The sequence below is a fragment of the Thalassophryne amazonica genome, chromosome 1 (genome assembly GCF_902500255.1).
Source record: "Thalassophryne amazonica chromosome 1, fThaAma1.1, whole genome shotgun sequence".
NCBI classification, from domain to species: Eukaryota; Metazoa; Chordata; class Actinopteri; order Batrachoidiformes; family Batrachoididae; genus Thalassophryne; species Thalassophryne amazonica.
In genome coordinates this window covers 24,900,160-24,924,195 of record NC_047103.1, presented here as the reverse complement: position 1 = coordinate 24,924,195, position 24,036 = coordinate 24,900,160, and the positions used below count along the sequence as shown (strand labels likewise).

Sequence of the window (24,036 nt, the reverse complement as noted above, 5' to 3'; positions counted from 1 at the left end):
TTATTCTAATTGTAACTTAGAATTTCATAATTATGACAACTTTATTCTAATTGTAACTTAGCATTTCATAATTAAGACTTAACTTTATTCTAAGTGTAACCTAGCATTTCATAATTATGACTTTACTTTATTCTAATTGTAACCTAGCATTTCATAATTATGACTAAACTTTATTCTAATTGTAACTTAGCATTTCATAATTATGACTTTATTCTAATTGTAACTTAGCATTTCATAATTATGACTTAACTTTATTCTCGTAGTAACTTATCATTTCAGAATTATGACTTTATTCTAGTTGTACCCTAGCATTTCATAATCATGACTTTATTCTAATTGTAACTTAGCATTTCATAACTTTGGCTTTACTTTATTCTAATTGTGACCTCACATTTCATAATTATGATTTAAATTTATCCTAATTGTAACTTATCATTTTATAATTATGATTTGACTTTATTCTGTGACTTAATATTTCAGAATTATGACTTAACTTTATTCTAATTGTAACTTGGAATTTCATGATTATGACAACTTTATTCTAATTGTAACTTAGCATTTCATAATTAAGATTTAACTTTATTCTAAGTGTAACCTAGCATTTCATAATTATGACTTTACTTTATTCTAAGTGTAACCTAGCATTTCATAATTATGACTTCACTTTATTCTAATTGTAACTTAGCATTTCATAAATATGACAACTTTATTCTAAGTGTAACCTAGCATTTCATAATTATGACTTTATTCTAATTGTAACTTAGCATTTCATAAATATCACTTAATTTTATTCTAAGTGTAACCTTGCATTTCATAATTATGACTTTACTTTATTCTAAGTGTAACCTAGCATTTCATAATTATGACTTTATTCTAATTGTAACTTAGCATTTCATAAATATGACTTAACTTTATTCTAAGTGTAACCTTGTATTTCATAATTATGACTTAACTTTATTGTAAGTATAACCTTGCATTTCATAATTCTGAATTTACTTTATTCTAATTGTGACTTTGCCTTTCATAATTATGATTTAACTTTATCCTAATTGTAACTTACCATTTCATAATTTTGACTTAACTTTATTATAAATGTAAGTTAGCATGCTAACTGCAACAAAACATCTTCCACACATTTACCAGCACTTTCGGAGACACATTTGGTTCATTTGACGTTGATTCGAACCAGGAATGTGTAATTTAGAGCGCCTTATAGATGGATCAACATCGCCCTCTGGTGGACAGACTGGCGCATCAGCGTTTCCAGATGTTTTCTTGAATTATTCAGGCTTTTTGTGCGCACATTTTATTCATATCCGCTTCTGCCGACCCCATTAGCGGACATTTATCACTTTCGAAGCTTCGGGTTGTTCGAGAAAGCAACCAATCACCCTACAACACTGAAATATTCTTACATTTTTATTAGTTTTTGAACGCATCCATAGAGGAAAAGCACAAGTGATGATGATGTCATTTCAATTTCATCACCAGCTCTTCAAGCAGAAGAACACAAAAAATTAAAAACGTTGGTGCCATGAAAACAAACGCACATTGCGTTCAGGACGCGGAGAAATCTTTTGGCACTTGCAGGAAAACGCATGCGCGCAGAGGAAACCAACTGGCTCGTGTCAAGTCGCACCAGACGGATGGGATCGAGGCAAAAATCACCTGTATTCTGGCATTCATGGTGACACAGTAAGTACATATTTATGAATTATTTGTTTATTTGTTTGTTTCAATTTGAGCCGACTGTGATGACATGCGGCGTTCGCGACTATTTGGAAAACGAGACATCTGTCGAATATCACAAAGCACAAAAACAAAGATTTCTTGCACGCAGTGATTTTTGCGGCGCTGCTTTAAAGCCGTAAGTGTAAATAGTGTGTGTTAAGAAACCGCTGCTTGCTTTGGTGGACGGCGATATTGTTCGCATCCTCGTGAGGATGCGACTGATGGATGCGATACTGCGGTCCGGGAGTACCGCCTCATCCCTCACAGAGGAGGAGGAGGAGGAGGAGGGATGTTGCTAAACACTAATTATTTTCTGACGGTGCACCATTTAGTCCGATTTGCGCGGCGCAGATTCTCCTCATCGATGCGCGCACGTTGACCCCCGCGCGTCACGAGCGCTCGCGCATTCCGCCAGACACCAATCCCTCATCGGGATCGGGCTATTTTTGGACACCGATTTTACTCCATCACTCCGTCGTTCAACTTTCATTCATCGCCTCCATCCGAGCGCGTCATTCCTGCGCGATTTTCCTCCCCCACCTCCATGCGCTCTCCATGCGCACGTGCGCTTTCGTAATACGTTATAGTAAGAAGAGTCTGGTGTTCCATGTCTCACTGTGGTGTCCCGTGTCGGCCTGCAGTCCATGGGCTCAGAGCGGGTGGAGATGCGTAAGAGACAGATGCAGGTTCATCAGGAAGCAGCTGCCAGTGTCCTCCAAGCGCGCCACAGGATGGGAAACACCCCCGGCAACGCTTCCAACGCCTGCTGCTTCTGCTGGTGCTGCTGCTGCAGCTGCTCCTGGTAATCCATCAAACACTCCCACACGCCAGGGCCTGAAGTCACGTGACCCCGCCACCCCCATCACATTCTCTCAAACGTCCATCAGCCTCCACAAACGCGCACATTCTTCAACATCATGCTCTGTAACGGCTCGAGTTCAGAGCATTTGCAGGACATGATGCTTAATGGGGCTTTTTTTTTTTTCCTCGTTTTGTTTTTTACACGGGCGTAGCCAGATATTCCTTGCCTTGCGGTGGTGGGGTTCACTGTGCTTTAGATTTTATTATTCTCATCGTCCCACTGTTTTGAAACAGCAAATCATTTACTGGTGCACTTTGGAACAACGAACCATTTGCTCAAGTAGTTGTTTCATTCAATGTTCCCAGTGATGTAAAAAAAAAAAAAAAAATTTAAACCAATTTTTGAAGCAATTGTTTCATATTGTGTTTTCTACAAAATAGTGCACCATTTGGTGAAGCAATTCTTTAATTGGACGTCTCCAGTGATTTAAATGAGTTAGCTGATTTCTGAAGCAGTTCATTCAATGCTTGAGTGATTTGAAAGAATAAAGCATTATTTGAAGTGATTTGCTGTTTTTATGTAAAATAGTGAGTCATTTGCTGAAGCAGTTCTTTAATTTAGTGCTTCAAGTGATTTCAAAAAGTGAGCTGTTTTCTAATGTTCTTTCATTCAATGTTCCAGGTTATTTAAAAGAGGAAATCATTATTTGAAACAATTATTTTCTGAAGCAAGGGTTTCATTGAGCATTTCCAGTGATTGAAAAATAGCAAATTTTCTAAAGCTGTTCATTTATTGACACAAGTGCTTAAATTTCATTTGCTACAACATAAATGCTGTGAGATAATCATAAGATAATGGTTTACATCTCTAATTTGGTATATTTCTGTGTGGAAACTGTGTGAAAACCCAGACCAGTCTCACGTGTTTGTTTGTTTTTTTTGTCGTTGTTGTTGTTGTTTTGTTTTGTTTTTACATGCTCCCGTGACAAAATTATTTTTTATTTAACTCACTATTACTAGCTCTACTCCTTCCCCCAACCAAACCTTTTAATTTCGTGCAGCCATCACGGAATTAATTAGAATGAATTTGTGCTGCTGTGATGAAAATGAGGCGCCTTTGTCACAATATCACAAACCAATAGATTAATGCATATTTCATGCTGCTGAATCACGACTTGCCGTGAGACCAGGTTGGAAAACTGCACCTGCAACTAACGTGTCATCAATGCAACATCCACTAATCATGTAGAAGGTGGCACACTCTAAAAAAATGAACCGCTGTCTCAACGAGAAAAAGTGATGCATAGATTTTTTTTTTTTTTTTTCAACGTAACTAAAGTTATTTCAACTTAACTACAGAAGTCTTGTGGCATTAACTCAGTTGAAAGTTGAAATAACTAAGTTGAAGTAACTTTAAAAAAAATCTATACAAATTGTTACATCAGTTTTTCTCATTGAGACAGCTGTTGCTTTTTTAGAGTGCAGACACATCTATAGGATATGACATAAGCAAAACAAAGTTTCTTTTTGGATTTATCTGATGCATCAAAGGTCACCACATTTGAAAGTGGTTTTCCTCTTTACATACAGTCGTATGCAAAAGTTTGGGCACCCCTGCTAATTTTTACGATTTTCCTTTATAAATCATTGGTTGTCTGGATCAGAAATTTCAGTTAACTATATCATATAACAGATGAACACACTGATATTTGAGAAGTGAAATGAAGTTTCTAGTATTTACAGAAAGTGTGCAATAATTATTCAAACAAAATTGGGCAGGTGCATAAATTTGGGCACCCTTGTTATTTTATTGATTTGAATACATTTAGCAGTAATTATTGGAACACAAAATTGGTTTGGTAAGCTCATTGACCCTTGACCTCCTTACACAGGTGAATCCAATCATGAGAAAGGGTATTCAAGGTGACCATTTTCAAATGTTTCCCCTTTTTGCATCTGTTCTAATGAGTGGCAGCATGGGAGCCTTGAAACACCTCTCAAATGACCTGAAAACAAAGATTGTTCAACATCATGGTTTAGCGGAAGGATGCAAAAAGCTATCTCAGAGATTTCAGCTGTCAGTTTCTACTGTGAGGAACATAGTGAGGAAATGGAAGACTGCAGGCACAGTACTAGTTAAGGTCCGAAGTGGCAGGCCAAGAAAAATCTCAGATAAGCTGAAGCGAAGGATGGTGAGAACAGTCATAATCAACCCACAGACATGCTCCAAAGACCTACAACATGATCTTGCTGCTGATGGTGTCTCTGTGCATAGTTCAACTATACAGCGCACTTTACACAAAGAGATGCTGTGTGATGCTGTAATGCAGAGGAAGCCTTTTCTGCATACACACTGCAAACAGAGTCGCTTGAGGTATGCTAAAGCACATTTGGACAAGCCAGCTTCATTTTGGAATAAGGTGCTGTGGACTGATGAAACTAAAATTGAGTTATTTGGACATAACAAGGGGCAGGATGCATGGCTGAAAAAGAACACAGCATTCCAAGAAAAACACTTGCTACCTACAGTAAAATTTGGAGGTTGTTCCATCATGCTGTGTGGCTGTGTGGCCAGTGTAGGTCCTGAGAATCTTGTTAAAGTTAAAGGTCACATGGATTCCAGTCAATATCAGCAGATTCTTGAGAAAAATGTTCATGAATCAGTGACAAAGTTGAAGTTGCGCCAGGGCTGGATCTTTCAACAAGACAACTACCCTAAACACTGCTCAAAATCTACTAAGACATTCATGCAGAGGAACAAGTACAATGTTCTGGAATGGCCGTCTCTGTCCCCAGACCTGAATATTATTGAAAATCTGTGGTATGATTTTAAGTGGGCTGTCCATGCTCAGAGACCAGTAAACCTGAGGTGTTTTGTAAAGAAGAATGGTCCAAAATACCTTCAACCAGAATCCAGACTCTTACTGGAAGCTATAAGAAGCATTTAGAGGCTATTATTTCTGCAAAAGGAGGATCTACTAAATATTGATGTATTTTTTTCTGTTGGGGTGCCCAAATTTATGGACCTGCCTAATTTTGTTTAATGAATTATTGCACACTTTCTGTAAATTCTATAAACTTCATTTTACTTCTCAAATGTCACTGTGCTTGTTTGCTATATGATATATTTAACTGAAATTGCTGATCCAACCAATGATTTATAAAGGAAAATCATGAAAATCATCAGGGTTGCCCAAACTTTTACATACAACTGCACCTTTTAAATATGGTGAGTTGCAATTTAATAGTATTTATTATTTTTGAGTTACTGTGTTAACAAACTGGAGAGGATGGGCTCTTTTTTACTATCTATCACTCACTGCATTTTAATGAGTATATAGCTCGGCTTTTCAGATCCGAGAAGAGAATACTGCATTTGACGGCTTGCCTCTACTGGTGGTTGGCTCTCACTGCGGTATTGTATCACTTCCTGTTCCGGAGCACAGCAGTGTTTTGCTGTATCGGTTAGCTGTTTAATCTGCGTAGTTGGATTGATCTAGATAACTAGATAACGATTTGTTTCACGGTGTAATCTTCACGTGCCTTAACTAAAGCACTCCCTCTGCTGAATCACCTCTAAATTATTTACACATTATTCACTTTGTGTGTTTTTAGGAATCCGCTAGCTTAGCGCAGCTACTAGTTCTTAGCCGGTTTAGCATGGTGGCTTCTCCTGTCTCTCCCGCACTTTTCTGCTCTGGGTGTGAAATGTTTAGTTATTCCTCGGCCTCCTTTAGCAGTAATGGTACTTGTAATAAGTGTAGCTTATTCGTAGCTTTGGAGGTCAGGCTGGGCGAATTGGAGACTCGGCTCCGCACCGTGGAAAATTCTACAGCTAGCCAGGCCCCTGTAGTCGGTGCGGACCAAGGTAGCTTAGCCGCCGTTAGTTCCCTTCCAGCAGATCCCGAGCAGCCGGGAAAGCAGGCCGACTGGGTGACTGTGAGGAGGAAGCGTAGCCCTAAACAGAAGCCCCGTGTACACCGCCAACCCGTTCACATTTCTAACCATTTTTCCCCACTTGGCGACACACCCGCCGAGGATCAAACTCTGGTTATTAGCGACTCTGTTTTGAGAAATGTGAAGTTAGCGACACCAGCAACCACAGTCAAATGTCTTCCGGGGGCCAGAGCAGGCGACGTTGAAGGAAATTTGAAACTGCTGGCTAAGGCTAAGCATAAATTTGGTAAGATTGTAATTCACGTCGGCAGTAATGACACCCGGTTACGCCGATCGGAGGTCACTAAAATTAACATTGAATCGGTGTGTAACTTTGCAAAAACAACGTCGGACTCTGTAGTTTTCTCTGGGCCCCTCCCCAATCGGACCGGGAGGGACATGTTTAGCCGCATGTTCTCCTTGAATTGCTGGTTGTCTGAGTGGTGTCCAAAAAATAAGGTGGGCTTCATAGATAATTGGCAAATCTTCTGGGGAAAACCTGGTCTTGTTAGGAGAGATGGCATCCATCCCACTTTGGATGGAGCAGCTCTCATTTCTAGAAATCTGGCCAATTTTCTTAAATCCTCCAAACCGTGACTATCCAGGGTTGGGACCAGGAAGCAGAGTTGTAGTCTTACACACCTCTCTGCAGCTTCTCTCCCCCTGCCATCCCCTCATTACCCCATCCCCGTAGAGACGGTGCCTGCTCCCAGACCACCAATAACCAGCAAAAATCTATTTAAGCATAAAAATTCAAAAAGAAAAAAATAATATAACACCTTCAACTGCACCACAGACTAAAACAGTTAAATGTGGTCTATTAAACATTAGGTCTCTCTCTTCTAACTCCTTGTTAGTAAATTATATATTAATTGATCAACATATTGGTTTATAGTGCCTTACAGAAACCTGGTTACAGCAGGATGAATATGTTAAATGAGTCAACACCCCCGAGTCACACTAACTGCCAGAATGCTCGTAGCACGGGCCGAGGCGGAGGATTAGCAGCAAACTTCCATTCCAGCTTATTAATTAATCCAAAACCCAGACAGAGCTTTAATTCATTTGAAAGCTTGACTCTTAGTCTTGTCCATCCAAATTGGAAGTCCCAAAAACCAGTTTTATTTGTTATTATCTATCGTCCACCTGGTCATTACTGTGAGTTTCTCTGTGAATTTTCAGACCTTTTGTCTGACTTAGTGCTTAGCTCAGATAATTATAGTGGGCGATTTTAACATCCACACAGATGCTGAGAATGACAGCCTCAACACTGCATTTAATCTATTATTAGACTCAATTGGCTTTGCTCAAAATGTAAATGAGTCCACCCACCACTTTAATCATATCTTAGATCTTGTTCTGACTTATGGTATGGAAATTGAAGACTTAACAGTATTCCCTGATAACTCCCTTCTGTCTGATCATTTCTTAATAACATTTACATTTACTCTGATGGACTACCCAGCAGGGGGGAATAAGTTTCATTACACTAGAAGTCTTTCAGAAAGCGCTGTAACTAGGTTTAAGGATATGATTCCTTCTTTATGTTCTCTAATGCCATATACCAACACAGTGCAGAGTAGCTACCTAAACTCTGTGAGTGAGATAGAGTATCTCGTCAGTAGTTTTACATCCTCATTGAAGACAACTTTGGATGCTGTAGCTCCTCTGAAAAAGAGAGCCTTAAATCAGAAGTGCCTGACTCCGTGGTATAACTCACAAACTCGCAGCTTAAAGCAGATAACCCGTAAGTTGGAGAGGAAATGGCGTCTCACTAATTTAGAAGATCTTCACTTAGCCTGGAAAAAGAGTCTGTTGCTCTATAAAAAAAAGCCCTCCGTAAAGCTAGGACATCTTACTACTCATCACTAATTGAAGAAAATAACAACAACCCCAGGTTTCTTTTCAGCACTGTAGCCAGGTTGACAAGGAGTCAGAGCTCTATTGAGCCGAGTATTCCTTTAACTTTAACTAGTAATGACTTCATGACTTTCTTTGCTAATAAAATTTTAACTATTAGAGAAAAAATTACTCATAACCATCCCAAAGACATATCGTTATCTTTGGCTGCTTTCAGTGATGCCGGTATTTGGTTAGACTCTTTCTCTCTGATTGTTCTGAGTTATTTTCATTAGTTACTTCCTCCAAACCATCAACATGTCTATTAGACCCCATTCCTACCAGGCTGCTCAAGGAAGCCCTACCATTAATTAATGCTTCGATCTTAAATATGATCAATCTATCTTTATTAGTTGGCTATGTACCACAGGCTTTTAAGGTGGCAGTAATTAAACCATTACTTAAAAAGCCATCACTTGACCCAGCTATCTTAGCTAATTATAGGCCAATCTCCAACTTTCCTTTTCTCTCAAAAATTCTTGAAAGGGTAGTTGTAAAACAGCTAACTGATCATCTGCAGAGGAATGGTCTATTTGAAGAGTTTCAATCAGGTTTTAGAATTCATCATAGTACAGAAACAGCATTAGTGAAGGTTACAAATGATCTTCTTATGACTTCAGACAGTGGACTCATCTCTGTGCTTGTTCTGTTAGACCTCAATGCTGCTTTTGATACTGTTGACCATAAAATTTTATTACAGAGATTAGAGCATGCCATAGGTATTAAAGGCACTGCGCTGCGGTGGTTTGAATCATATTTATCTAATAGATTACAATTTGTTCATGTAAATGGGGAATCTTCTTCACAGACTAAGGTTAATTATGGAGTTCCACAAGGTTCTGTGCTAGGACCAATTTTATTCACTTTATACATGTTTCCCTTAGGCAGTATTATTAGACAGCATTGCTTAAATTTTCATTGTTACGCAGATGATACCCAGCTTTATCTATCCATGAAGCCAGAGGACACACACCAATTAGCTAAACTGCAGGATTGTCTTACAGACATAAAGACATGGATGACCTCTAATTTCCTGCTTTTAAACTCAGATAAAACTGAAGTTATTGTACTTGGCCCCACAAATCTTAGAAACATGGTGTCTAACCAGATCCTTACTCCGAATGGCATTACCCTGACCTCTAGCAATACTGTGAGAAATCTTGGAGTCATTTTTGATCAGGATATGTCATTCAAAGCGCATATTAAACAAATATGTAGGACTGCTTTTTTGCATTTACGCAATATCTGTAAAATGAGAAAGGTCTTGTCTCAGAGTGATGCTGAAAAACTAATTCATGCATTTATTTCCTCAAGGCTGGACTATTGTAATTCATTATTATCAGGTTGTCCTAAAAGTTCCCTGAAAAGCCTTCAGTTAATTCAAAATGCTGCAGCTAGAGTACTGACAGGGACTAGAAGGAGAGAGCATATCTCACCCATATTGGCCTCTCTTCATTGGCTTCCTGTTAATTCTAGAATATAATTTAAAATTCTTCTGCTTACTTATAAGGTTTTGAATAATCAGGTCCCATCTTATCTTAGGGACCTCATAGTACCATATCACCCCAATAGAGCGCTTCGCTCTCAGACTGCAGGCTTACTTGTAGTTCCTAGGGTTTGTAAGAGTAGAATGGGAGGCACAGCCTTCAGCTTTCAGGCTCCTCTCCTGTGGAACCAGCTCCCAATTCAGATCAGGGAGACAGACACCCTCTCTACTTTTAAGATTAGGCTTAAAACTTTCGTTTTTGCTAAAGCTTATAGTTAGGGCTGGATCAGGTGACCCTGAACCATCCCTTAGTTATGCTGCTATAGACTTAGACTGCTGGGGGGTTCCCATTATGCACCCAGTGTTTCTTTTTATTCACCTCTTTTTGCTCTGTATGCAGCACTCTGCTTTTAATCATTAGTGATTGATCTCTGCTCTCTTCCACAGCATGTCTTTTTCCTGATTCTCTCCCCTCAGCCCCAACCAGTCCCAGCAGAAGACTGCCCCTCCCTGAGCCTGGTTCTGCTGGAGGTTTCTTCCTGTTAAAAGGGAGTTTTTCCTTCCCACCGTCGCCAAGTGCTTGCTCACAGGGGGTCGTTTTGACCGTTGGGGTTTTTCCGTAATTATTGTATGGCCTTGCCTTACAATATAAAGCGCCTTGGGGCAACTGTTTGTTGTGATTTGGCGCTATATAAATAAAATTGATTTGATTTGATTTGAATACCCAACCTGTACGTGTGGAAAACCATTTTTCCTAATGTTTTGTAGCTGAGCAGGATATATATATATATTTACAATATTTAGTCTTGCGTGGTGAGGATGCATACAGGCCATGAAAGTTGAGCTCATTACTTTTTGTTTTCTTTGAGACAGTTGTACCTGCTATAACCCCAATTCCAATGAACTTGGGATGTTGTGTGGAATGTAAATTAAAGCAGAATACAATGATTTGCAAATCCTCTTCAACCTATTTTCAATTGAATACACCACAAAGACAATATATTTAATGTTCAAACTGATAGACTTTACTGTTTTTGTGCAAATATTTGCTCATTTTGAAAAAGCTGGGACAGTGGTATGTTTACCACTGTGTTACATCACCTTTCCTTCTAACAACACTCAATATGCATTTGGGAACTGAGGGCACTAATTGTGAGTGTCATGATTGGGAATAAAAGGAGCATCCCCAAAAGGCTCAGCCATTCACAAGCAAAGATGGGGCGAGGATCACCACTTTGTGAACAACTGTATGAAAAAATAGTCCAACAGTTTAAGAACAATGTTTCTCAATGTTCAATTGCAGGGAATTTAGGGATTCCATCATCTACAGTCCATAATATTATCAGAAGATTCAGAGACTCTGGAGAACTTTCTACACATAAGTGGCAAGGCCGAAAACCAACACTGAATGCCCATGACCTTTGATCCCTCAAGCGGCACTGCATTAAAAACTGACATCATTATGTAAAGGATGTTATAGCATGAGCTCAGGAGCACTTCAGAAAATCATTGTCAGTTAACACAGTTCGTCACTGCATCTACAAGTGCAAGTTAAAACTCTACCATACAAAGCGAAAGCCATACATCAACAACATCCAGAAACGCCGCCGCCGTCTCTGGTCCCGAGCTCATTTGAAATGGACAGATGCAAAGTGGAAAAGTGTGCTGTGGTCTGATGAGTCTCTGTTTCAAATTGTTTGTAGAAATCATGGATGCTGTGTCCTCCGGACAAAAAAGGAAAAAGACCATCCAGATTGTTACCAGCGCAAAGTTCAAAAGCCAGCATCTGTGATGGTATGGGGCTATGTTAGTGCCCATGGCATGGGCAACTTACACATCTGTGATGGCACCATCAATGCTGAAAGGTACATCCAGGTTTTGGAGCAATACATGCTGCCATCCAAGCAATGTCTTTTTCAGGGACGTCCCTGCTTATTTCAGCAAGACAATGCCAAGCCACATTCTGCATGTGTTCCAACAGCGTGGCTTCGTATTAAAAGAGTGCGGGTACTAGACTGTCCTGCCTTGCAGTCCAAACCTGTCGCCCATTGAAAATGTGTGGCACATTACGAAGCACAAAATACGACAACGGAGACCCCGGACTGTTGAACAGCTGAATTCGTACATCAAGCAAGAATGGGAAAGAATTCCACATGGAAATAGAGACTGGAATGGACATCACGTGACTAGCAGCGTGCTGCACAGCAGCCATTACTAAGGGTCGAGAGAGACCTTGAGCCAGTTAAACAGAAGCGAAATGAGGAGAAAAAGGCAGCCAGTGCTTCGCCATCAACTGCACCAACTACAAAAACAAATTCTCCAATACTAACAAGAGCCTTAATGTAATTATGTAAAACAAATATCTATTTTAAAGTTGTTATGTCGCAATTTAATATTGATATACTGAGACTGTAACTCAACGCCATAAGTTCTTTTCATTAAGCTGCGTTCACATGCATACAAATATGGAAACAAAAATGAAATATATTTATGTTTATATATATATATACTTGCAGTTGTTTAATATGATATGTACATGGTGGTCACAGGCAGCATTTAAATTTTTACAGTGTGGTTGGAGGGGATGGAGGAGGTACTTTTTACCCTGACTGAGGGTCAAAAGTCATAAATTCTGAATGGCTTTATATCTACTTGTAATAAAATGTTAGTAAAAATCATATATATGTTGTTGTTATTAGAAGACCAGCAATAATATTACAGTGGAAAAAGCAGCAAGGTAAATGACCACAATGGCAAGGCATAGTTCAGATTTATATTTAATACATAAGGATTTTTTTCCAGGCATGTATGGGTTCATTAGAGCTTTTAATCAGCTCCAATACAACTTACTAGGCTTCATTTATAAAAATCCATAGAGAATTGTGACAGGGGAAAAAAAAAAAACATCACAGTAAATGAACAGAATGGCATATTTTCCCCAAATTTCCACACTTTACATAAAACATTTTTTTTTCTACCCAGACATGAATGGGTTCATTAGAATGAGCAATTAAAGGGCTTTAAAACAAGCCTACTTTTATTAAAATCTGTTAACACATAGCGACAGTAGAGCGAGAAAAGCAGCACAGTTTGTCATAATTTCATCAAATTTCTGCATTTTACATAAAAGTTTTTTTCACCCACACATGCATAGGTTCATTGGAAAGAGCTTTCAAGTGGCTTTAAAACAAGCCTACATTTATTAAAATCCATTAAGAAATAGTGACGCTAGTGCAAAAAAAGCGGTCAGTTTATTATTGATGATCGGCACATCTCCACCCGTAGTAATGGCGCCTTCCTGTCCTGAGCGACGCTGATAGATTGAGGCGCGCACGTCCATTCCAGTCTATATTTTCATGGAATTCCACCTACAAAGCTTCAACAATTAGTATCCTCAGTTCCCAAATGCTTATTGAGTGTTGTTAGAAGGAAAGGTGATGTAACACAGTGGTAAACATACCACTGTCCCAGATTTTTTGAAACGTGTTGCAGGCATCCATTTCAAAATGAGCAAATATTTGCACAAAAACAAAAAAGTTGATCAGTTTGAACATTAAATATCTTGTCTTTGTGGTGTATTCAATTGAATTTAGGTTGAGGATTTGCAACTCGTATTCTGTTTTAATTTACATTTTACATAACGTCCCAACTTCATTGGAATTGGGGTTGTAGTATGAAGCCTGTCAAACACATTCATTGACCCCCTGTCCCTTACTTTGGGTCTCATTTTACTTCATGAGTGTTAATCTGTTTTGGAATTGCTAACTGCTTGCCTGCTTCCTCCTGTTCTCCAAGGACAGAAAACCTGCTGTGTGCAGGAACACGTTAATTCACTCCACCGGGGACATGTAATACATTTGGTCTCCACATCGTCATTAATTGTTGCACAGCCACATTCCCTGATGGCTCGGCTCACAGTGTGCTCTCAACTGAACCAGTTAGGTTCCGGCCAGCTGCTACATCAGGTGTGGACAACATTTTAATTACACCCAAGTGATCCCTGGAGGGTGTGTACAGTTGACATGCTTCAGACAAATGTTCCCAGTAGGTCAACCTGAATGCAGGTTAACTGATATGTGAGACAAAAACCATGCAAGTATTCACGTGTGTGATGATATATATATATATATATATATATATATATATATATATATATATATATATATATATACACACACACACACACACACAAGGTTGGGTAGGATTACTGGAGTCTATCCCAGCAGTCACTTGGTGAGATGTGGGGTACACTAACAAACTGTGTATATATACTGGACCAAGACAGCGTCCAGTTTAGAAATGAACTGCACATTCCACTGTTACAGGAGTTTTTGTCATGGAAAATCATTGTGCGACTTGCGTCGCGGTGGAGCCGCATGGCACAAAGCAACGCCGTGATGAAGCCTTCCAGGACATGTTGGGGCATGTCCAGCTCATGCACAATCACAATCGGATAATCACACGACTGAAAAGCAACCGGAATCCGTCTGAAAGCCATCTCAAAGCCGTCCTGTGAGACCAACACAGACGTGGTTTTGTGCCGCGTAATGAACGGCTCTGTGGCGCGTCCCTCCGCTTTTCTTTCCATGACAAAAACTCCTGTAACAGTGGAATGTGCCGTTCATGTCTAAACTGGATGCTGTCTTGATCCGGTATGTCGTCTGACTAGCACAGGAATTGTGAAAAGACGTGGACATCAGCACATTAAGACAGACATGCGGAGGAGTTCCGCGCATCACGGTGGAGCCGCATGGCACAAAGCAACGCCATGATGAAGCCTTCCAGGACATGTTCGGGCATGTCCAGCTCATGCACAATCACAATCGGATAAGGACACGACTGAAAAGCAACCGGAATCCATCTGAAATCCACCTGAAAGCCATCCTGTGAGACCAACACCAAGCTGGTTTTGTCCCGCGTAATGAACGGCTCCGTGGCACGTCCTTACGCTTTTCTTTCCATGAAAAAAACTCCTGTAACAGTAGAATGTGCCGAAAAAGTGCTGATGCCCACGACTTCTGCCTTTTTGTGAAACTCAGACGAGGTCCCGGATCAACAAAGCCTTCACGTTGGAAATGATCTGGTTGTTTCAGCGGGGTCTGAGCATGTCGATCGGCGCTGGGAGCGCGCCGCACAGTTGTGGGCTGTCCTTAAAGCGGCAGTAACACTCCTTAATCTGTTTAATCCCCATAAAATCGTCCCTGAAAGCCATATTAATTTTCCGAACGGTGTCCACCTGGAGTTCTCTCACAGTTTATTGAAAAAAAATTGATGCAGCAAAGTTCCAAATTGTTCAGACATTTATTCGCAATAAAAAAACGACGAGAGGGGTGGACCAGTGCTCACACAAAGCCTGCTCACAGGAGAATGACGCAACCGACAGGCGTGAAAAAACTCACGCATGCGCATGAAGGTTCAAGCTTGTCTGATGTAATCACACGTGATTCAAATCCATATGGTTTTTGAAAAAAAAAGGTCGGATACTTTTCTAACAGACCTCGTATATATATACGGTGCGCCCTCCGCCGCCGTGGGCCATTTTTAATACAGTTTTAATGGTCCTTAATCCGTGTGATATCCATAGAATCTTCACCGAAAGCCATCTGAATCGTCCAAATGGTTTCCATCTGGCTGTCTGGCAGAGTTTCTGAAAAATGTTTCATGGAACAAAGTCGCTCCGCCATTCCTAAACAATAAAAATCCGACAAGGGGGGTGGACCAGTGCTCACTCAAAGCCTGCCCACAGGCGAATGACGCAACCGACAGGCGTGAAAAAACTCACACATGCGCACGAAGGTTCAAGCTTGTGTGATGCAAGCGCACATTATTCAAATCCATATAGTTTTTGAAAAAATAAAAAGGTCGGATACTTTTCTAACAGACCTCGTATAGTGGCATACAAAAGTATTCAGCCCCTTGGTATTTCACACATTTTAATTTGTTTATGGCATTTCAAATACAAAAAGTAAATCAGGCTTCTCAATATAAAAATTCCCAAAATTATCTTCCTTAGACTCAAAGTGAAAGTAAATCTCTACAACTTGAAATTCATTAAAAATATAAAATCCAAGATGTTGGGTTGCATAACTAATCAGCCCCTTTGGTGTAATACCTGTAAATAATCAGTTTAATTGCCAGTTTTCTTCAGACAAGTCAGGGGATGGATACATGAACATTTCCAAATCACTGAATATGAGTTGAACTTTATTTACATCAGTTATGAAGAAATACAAACAGTATGACACTCTATGGTAAATCTGTGTGGGGTAGACAGTTCTCAAAAACTGAGTGACTGTGCAAGAAGGAGAAGAGTGAGGAAAGCCACCAAGACACCCAGACAACCCATAAAAAGTTACAGGCTTCTGTGGCTGTGATTGGAGAAATTGTGCATTGTGCACGTTTTGCATTTTGTATCCCCAATTATACAGCTTCAGGATGAAGTGCTATAGAGGATGGTTTTACTAAAAAGAAGGCCTGAAAGTTCAGCTGCAATTTGCCAGAAGGTACATATGAGATGCAAGCCTAGATTTAATATTTTGGTGAAGGAAAACCCTCCTATACACACACACATGCACAAACACAAAATGCAAATGTCAAATGAACATTTGCATTTTCATATCGGTTTTGTTTCCTGTTACAAAAACAAAATGTTTCATTTAGTGTTCTGAATCATTTGTCTCCTTAAGTGTTTCAGAGCACTTCAACACAGCTATTTCAAGCAACTAATGTTTTTGAGTGCAGCGCATGTTACTTCCTGAAGTAATAGTTTTGTGTATCAAGCATTTTCAAACAGTAAAACCTTTTTAATCTGTTGAGTATTTTGAAAGAGTGAATAATTTACTGTTGTAATTATTGGTAGATCATTTTGTTAAACATCATTATATTTGTAGTATTTTGGGAGGGTATAAACCCATGATGAAACCAATTATTCTTGCTGCTTTTTCTTCTAGCTTGACTGTTCGCAGTGAGGATGAGACAATACAAAGGCCCACGTTGCAACCGCAAATAGAGAAAAATACTAATTGCGATGAAAGGTAATGGCTGAAAAAACATATACAGTCCAAGAAAGAATGGAATATTCTGGGAATTATTGGGGAGCTACAATTAACTGAATCTGTTGAACTAACATTTTGTTCTCTCTTGCAGCCCAAAACCTAGTTTGGAGGAAGCTCGATCCTGGTCAACATCCTTTGAAAAGGTGATGAAAAGTGCCGCGGGGCGTAGCTGCTTCAGGCAGTTCCTACGGACCGAGTTCAGTGAAGAGAACATGATGTTCTGGCTGGCCTGTGAAGAGCTCAAAAAGGAGACAAACAAGACTGTGGTGGAAGACAAGGTTCGTCAGATATACGAGGACTTCATCTCAATCCTTTCTCCGAAAGAGGTGAGCAACCAATGAAAGGTTCACTGCAAGAACAGCGATGTTGACTTTGTTTCATCAAAGGGCCAAGAAATGATGGAAATGAGGATTTTGCACATTAATAGCCATAAGTTCAAAATTAAATTAGCCACTTTCAAGTTTACACCTTGTGCTTATATGCAAGAACTCTACCACATAACAGCATGTTCATGCACTGAACATGCTGTATCACCAGTTTCTTTAAATAAACATCTGAAATAGGAGATTTATTTTTTAATAGCCAGCATGTCCAGGCTGTGCACAAAACTGTGATGTCCCATCCAGACTCTAATATGTACATCTGTGTGTGGTCCACCTTCAAACTCGCAAAGTCCAGATGCTATATCACCCGCTAAATTTCCTGTTGATCTTGATAAATCATGTTGCATGTAGAAACATCACCTATTAGTATGTTCCCTCTCAGAATTTTGCACATTCGGGTGAACAAACACCAAACTGCATATTCATAAGTGCAGACGTGTTAAATAGATAATACAAGCTATTTCGCGCATTTGAAAGGTGCTGTCCTTGTTACGCACAGTTAATAACTCAGCATTCAGGTGTATTTGTGAGTCAGATGGTGTTTACGCATGTTTTAATACACACAGAATTTTAGTCAATAAGGCCCTTCATCCACATTGTCTCAGTCCACCCATCAGGTCCCAGTGTCGCAGACCGAACGGTCCGCCCCTAAAAATTGGTCCGCCCTGCCTCCACCGCGCATGTGTCATTTCATAGCTCAGCCGCTCGTCTGAGACAAAGTCTGTTCACCCAAAGTGATCAAATGGATTAATGGGTTTATTAACCATCAGATAACAAGGTCAAACCTCTTAAATCATTCTAAAGTCAGTTTTAAGCAGAAACGAGGTGAAACTCGGTGACGCTTTGAAATGACCGACATCCACTGAATGCATCAGCTAGCAGCTAATGTAGCCACAGCACTGCGATCGCTTCCTCTGTCTTTTATGATGACATAGTGCTGAATTTATGTTAAAATGATTGTTTTACAAAAGCTTCAGATATCTGTCGCTGAGATAGATGATGACTGGGGTGCAGTTTTAAGCAGAAACCAGGTGATAATCCGTGAACCGCGGCTAATGACGCATGTGCAGTGAAGGCAGGGTGGACCAGTTTTTTGGAGGGACCGTTCGGTCGGCGACACCAAGCTTGGCTGGGGAAGTAGCCTGAATCTTTCTAGCGTGCTGTCCAGGGGGGAGTTGTAGACTCTCATCTATTTCACACTATGGAATCCGGAGATAACCACGGGCACCAACAGGCCTCAGGTCCTATATAGGACTTACTTCTTACTCCTTCTACAAACAGCTGACTTCACCAACTGATACTACTTTGAGTAGAACTGAGAAGTTCATCTGTTAAATCACCTCCACTGTTGGGCACAGTTCAGTTAATCAGCTAACAGCTAATTAGCTGTTAGCATGCCAACTTTTTGGTTCACTGATTTAGCTTTTCAGCTAGCTCTGAAAACCTTTAGTGGACCAGTTAGCTTCCACTAAGTTTTGGTTTGGTAACTTTAAGTCAGCTAACATTTTTCTGAATAAAATTTAGGCAAAGGCTATTTGGCCAACCGTTTGGCAGATAAATATGTCTTACCCTATTCGCCCAACCATGATTGTGTATTTGACATGTTTTGTGTATCTAAACTATGTTTTTTACACCACTTTTTAAAGGCTCTATTGTGGCATGAAAAGCAGCGTATGTTTGACACATTCAACGGCGGCGTCTTTAATTACTGCAAAAAAAAAAAAAAAAAAAAACACCACAATGGATGAAAGTTCATAAGTTCAAAGTTCATAAGCATTTTGAATGGAAGCCTGTTAATGAAGACAAAACAATATTTATGAACAAAATATTGCTTGTTGCCTGTAAGATGGTGTTAGTTTGACACAGTTCCCTGGGTGTGATGAGGCAAACAGAGTTGCTTTAGATCACAGCCCCTCTGCGGGCTACAAACCCTCCCACAGCCGGTGAAAAAAATATCTCCCCTTTTTCCCCACGTTGAAACCGGAAGTGAACTTACAAGCGCGCTCATTGGTCGGTTGTGGTTGGGCGTATATGCTCGCGTATTTACTTTATTGAGCCAACGGTTGGGCGTATAGCCACTCCGTAAAGTTTAAGGGCAAAATCATTTGTAAATGCTAAAATGTACATTTGTTCCTGTTGCATCTTATGGGTTGCCACGGACTTTACACTGAGCGTCCTCTGGTGGTCATTTCTGGCCAATGAAAACATCGCTGAGCTCAATACAAATACATGTAATTTGGTCACTTTTCAAAGGGGTCAGACTCGTCAATAAAGTCAATTTAATGTACATTGGTTCATTTCAGGTCAGCTTGGTGTATAAATCTCATCGTTTCAGGCAGTGAGAGCTGTTCGCTGGCTGTTAGAAGCAAGTTAGAGACAACACAAAACCAGCTGATTTCAATAGACAATCAATGCAGTCCAAGGTAGTTTTCATCTGGCGGCCAGTCGCGGAAGTACAAATTCTCACCTTCGGATTGGCCACTTTGCCTGAAGTGGCATTGCTCCGCAGCAACCCATACACTAATCCAACAAGCAAAACACACAGCACAAAGGCAACAAGTGTCACCTTGAGGAAGTGGAGGAGCAGGAGATAAAGCCAAAGTACATGCATTAATTAGATTTTTTAAAACAATCCATGTGTATTTTTATTTTTTTTTAATAGTTCTTATTAATTTAATACTTTCTATACTGGGAATAAACTGTTGAGTTATTTACATATATCTTGATCATCATCTGATCTTGGCATGCTAAACCTTTTTGGAATGTCCATGTTTACACTTGAGCATACAAATTTCAGCTCTTCAGGTGTGTTTTTTCAACCTAGTCTCACGGATTGTCGTGATTCAGCAGCACAAAACATACATTAATCTATTGGTTTGTCATACTGTCACGAAAAGTGCAAAATTTTTTAATTATTTAAATTAAAAGTGCAGCGGGGGGGGGGGGGGATCAGATGGTTAAGGTTAGGGTTGGAGGTAGGAGTAGGGTTAGTAATATTGAGTTAAAAAAAAGTCACAAAAATTTGAATCATTTCGTCACAGGAGGAGGAAAAGAAATGTGAGACTGGGCTGGTTTTTCAGGGTGTTAGAGATTAAAAAAAAAAAAAAAGCCAAAGCTAAATTCATATAATAAAAGTTAGTATCAGCTAATTGTTTTAGCATCTTAGGGTAATCATTGTTAGCTTTTCAGGCAGCGGATTATCTTACCAACTCTAACTTTTCGGTTAGTTGCGCCCACCACTGGGTAAAGCAGCCCATGAACTGAGCTACTTTCTTGGCCTTTAATGGAACAAGTTCAAGACAACTGTTCTGGAGCAGGGATTGGCAAGAGCGTCAACAAAGAATAACAGACTGTATGTTGTTGTTTAAACCAGTTCATTCCACACCTGGATTCATCAGTTCACAGTGAAATCGCCTACTGAAGACTTTGGTTGGAACAAGTAGACTGTAGAATCTGCAAACTCTAAAGGCCCGGTCCCACTGGGGACAGGATTAATTGCGCATGAATTGAGTATACAAATTTCGGGCGTTCATTATCATCCGCAACAAAATTGGCCAAAAATGACAAAGTCCTCAGTATGAATTACAGATATATTAATAATGTATAGTGAATATATGACGAACAATCAATGATGTATGATGCATGTATTGAGGAAACGGATCAGACGCATTGCGATTATCACGGACGTATTACGGATTTATTGAGAATGCATTGCGCACGTGTTGCGGAAACAGCGGCTGTATTGCGCATGTGCGGCATCTGCATTTCGGTCATAAAAGAAGCGCACTCAGACCTTTCAGCATCACTATTCACACCAACACCACAGCCTCTGGTGCAATTGCTGGACTTGGACAAGTTGATTGGTATGTTGTTGGATGGCAGCAACTATCACACTACGTCTTTGGGGATCCGTAACTACATTTGTACGCCTCCACAGCTGGACTGGCAATGACTGGCAGGTATGTCAATTTCTGCCACATTTACTGTATATAGTACTTTGGGTTTACGTGAAGTGTTTGTTATGCATTTACAAATTGTCCCCAAATCAGATGCAAAGCAGACGTAATACAAATGCTTTATTCATGGACAATCTATGCAGTCGTTACAACTTATTTTAGTTCGTGATGTGGACGTGATAGGCACGCTATATATCCATTTTACACACTGTCCCAGTCCACTGCCAAGCCGCAATACCCCGTCAGTTGCGGATATCAGTGGATAACGGCAGATATACAGCGCACAGATTGAGTATGTATTGCGTATGTAAGGCGGATGTCATCCGCAACCAAAATCTTGTGCAGCTCAGAAATCCTGGCAACGGAAAAACGTGCCTCTGCAGATAATTGCGGATGTCTGCGGATGCCGGCCAACTCATACAAGCATGTTTCACAGATATTGCGGATGTTTAGCGAATATAAACCAATTTTGTGCACAATTCATACACAAATCTTCCTAAACGCCAGTAGGACCGGGCCGTGATGGAACTTGCTATCCCTGCTCTGGAGGATTACAGGTTATTTAAAATATAATTGCACTTACATATACTACCTGTTTTTCCCAGGTTAGCCTGGATTCACGCGTCCGAGATGTGATTAATCGCAACATGCTGGAGCCGACCTCGCACACGTTTGACGACGCTCAGCAGCAGATCTACACGCTGATGCAAAGAGACTCGTATCCTCGCTTCATAAACTCTACGGCATACACAGATCTAATGAAGAACCTGGAAGAGCCTCCTCCTGAGCCATAGACTCAAATTTTAGCTTTTAAAATGGCGCATGCGTCCCACCCAACAGTCTTGTGTCCCTGTTGGAATCCTGCTATTTAGAGAAAGACGGGAGCACTACTTCAAACTGGTCTTTATCCAGCTGTAATTGCCGTTTATTTACCCGTTATCAGCTTACCAAAACCCTTGAAGCAAATGAGAACAAATGCTCTCCAGCATCAGTTCCTTGTTCAAAAGCATATATATATATATTTTTATATATATATATATATATATTAAAAAAAAACACCCTAGCGCTTGACATTGCACTTTTCTAAAAAAAAACAAAAAACCCTAGCGCTTGACATTGCACTCCTCTACCTTAATAAGAGAGAAAGCATGTTAATCTGTGAGCAATGCATTTGTAATTAGGTATAGTGTGAGCCTTAATGTATATCCAGTTATTGTAGGAACTAGTGTGTTTGATTTAACTGTAACATAAGAAGAAGGTAAGTGCCTTGGAATAAGATCTTCTACACCTGCACCTTTGGTCTAATGTGAATGGTGCAAAAAAATGACTTCAATTGTTGGTGCTTTCAGCTCTTCTCAAAGATACATTTTTATAACCGGTGAGCTGATACCCCAAAAATATAGTTAGATTGTGTTCAAATACTGTGATTAGTCATAAATAATTTTAAGAAAACAGGAAAAAAACAAAGTGAATACACGACCATGATCACTGATATAGTCAGGTCCAGAAGCAGTTGAACAGTGGCAATTGTACTTTTGCCTCTACATATGCCTCACCACAACAAAGTTAAAATAAAACCATGATGTGCTTCTAGTGTTGACTTTCAGCTCCAATTCAAGGTGTTTAGCAAAAATATTGCATTGACTATTCAGGAATTACAGCAATTTTTTATACACAGTCCCATCACTGTCCAAGCCCATGTGTAATATAAGAAAATAATTGATGCAAATCATCACTTTTACCACCAGTTTTCTTTAGATGAATCAGGGAATGGACACATGAATATTTCCATGTCTTATAAACTCTGTGACCGAGCATCAACGATACTAGTGATGAAAGCCAAGGTGTGTTTTTAAAAAAAATGCCAAAAATACCTATTATTGTGGTTCCAGTGGTATGTAAATCTGTCTGGAATTGGCAGTTCTCAAAACCTTAGTGAAAGTGCAAGAAAACTAGTGATCAAAGCCACCAAGGCTTACAACTCTTGAGTTATAGACTTCTGTGGCTATGACTGGAGAAACTAAACATCGTGTAACATTTGTCTGCTGAATCCCCAGTTATACAACTTATGGTGCAGACACAAAGGATTTTCATAAAATAATGTGAAATTATGACGGCACATGGGAGATTAGTCAGAATTTGATCAGTTTTCTTACGTATACAATGGCTGTCATACCTAAATGTTTAATGCAACATTGTTAAAACCCCTTCAATTAAAGCAGAAAATCTACATGACATGCACTTGATCATTTCACCTCCATTGTGGTGGTACACAGAGGCAAAACATGGCACTCTCAAATTATTCATGGACCCAGCTGTATTTAAAATGACTGTGTGGAATAACTATTTGAATCAACACAATTTCAATAAAGCACAATCTTGCCGTTTTTGCTGTTGTTGTGAAAACTAACTGAATATCCTTAAAATTCCACCGTCTTTTTAAGAAACTCTTCTCATGTTGAAACATATTTGGAAATAATTAAATCCTGTTTTCCACAAATTTGTTTAGGAAGGACTGAATGAGTGTGAAGAAGGAAGCCATATTGTAGCTCAAACCATGTTTTTCTAAAACCAGAAAGTTGCAGTCTAATTATTAACATTTTATGCTTACAACACATAATGTTGGCTTAACATTTCTACATACTATGTGGTGGTGGTACTTTTACTATGTAAACTTCCACTTAAGAGTCATTATCCGCCTTCATCAGAAGAGATTCATGTGCAGCATCAATGGTGAAGAAACTAGACTTACAGTGTCATCTAACACCGGTTTGATATAAACCTATAAA

The 24,036-nt window shown here is 39.7% G+C and overlaps 1 protein-coding gene across 1 annotated transcript; it reads left to right on the top strand.

Annotated features, from left to right (window-relative positions):
- Positions 1-1,549: 1,549 nt before the first annotated feature.
- On the top strand, positions 1,550-22,276 carry LOC117507638 (regulator of G-protein signaling 20). Its single transcript, XM_034167460.1, has 5 exons — positions 1,550-1,695; positions 2,373-2,533; positions 16,804-16,887; positions 17,000-17,234; positions 21,853-22,276. Exons 2-5 carry the CDS (start codon positions 2,376-2,378, stop codon positions 22,039-22,041), a joined length of 666 nt encoding a protein of 221 aa, XP_034023351.1. The 5' UTR covers positions 1,550-1,695; positions 2,373-2,375; the 3' UTR covers positions 22,042-22,276.
- The last annotated feature ends 1,760 nt before the right edge of the window (positions 22,277-24,036 follow it).

What these genes read in the sequence shown, in the direction of transcription:
- LOC117507638 (XM_034167460.1), top strand. Translation starts at nt 2,376, where the DNA reads ATGGGCTCAGAGCGGGTGGAGATGCGTAAGAGACAGATGCAGGTTCAT. An exon ending in AATACTAATTGCGATGAAAG is followed by an intron (nt 16,888 to 16,999) that starts GTAATGGCTGAA and finishes TCTCTCTTGCAG; the next exon opens with CCCAAAACCTAGTTTGGAGG. An exon ending in CAATCCTTTCTCCGAAAGAG is followed by an intron (nt 17,235 to 21,852) that starts GTGAGCAACCAA and finishes TGTTTTTCCCAG; the next exon opens with GTTAGCCTGGATTCACGCGT.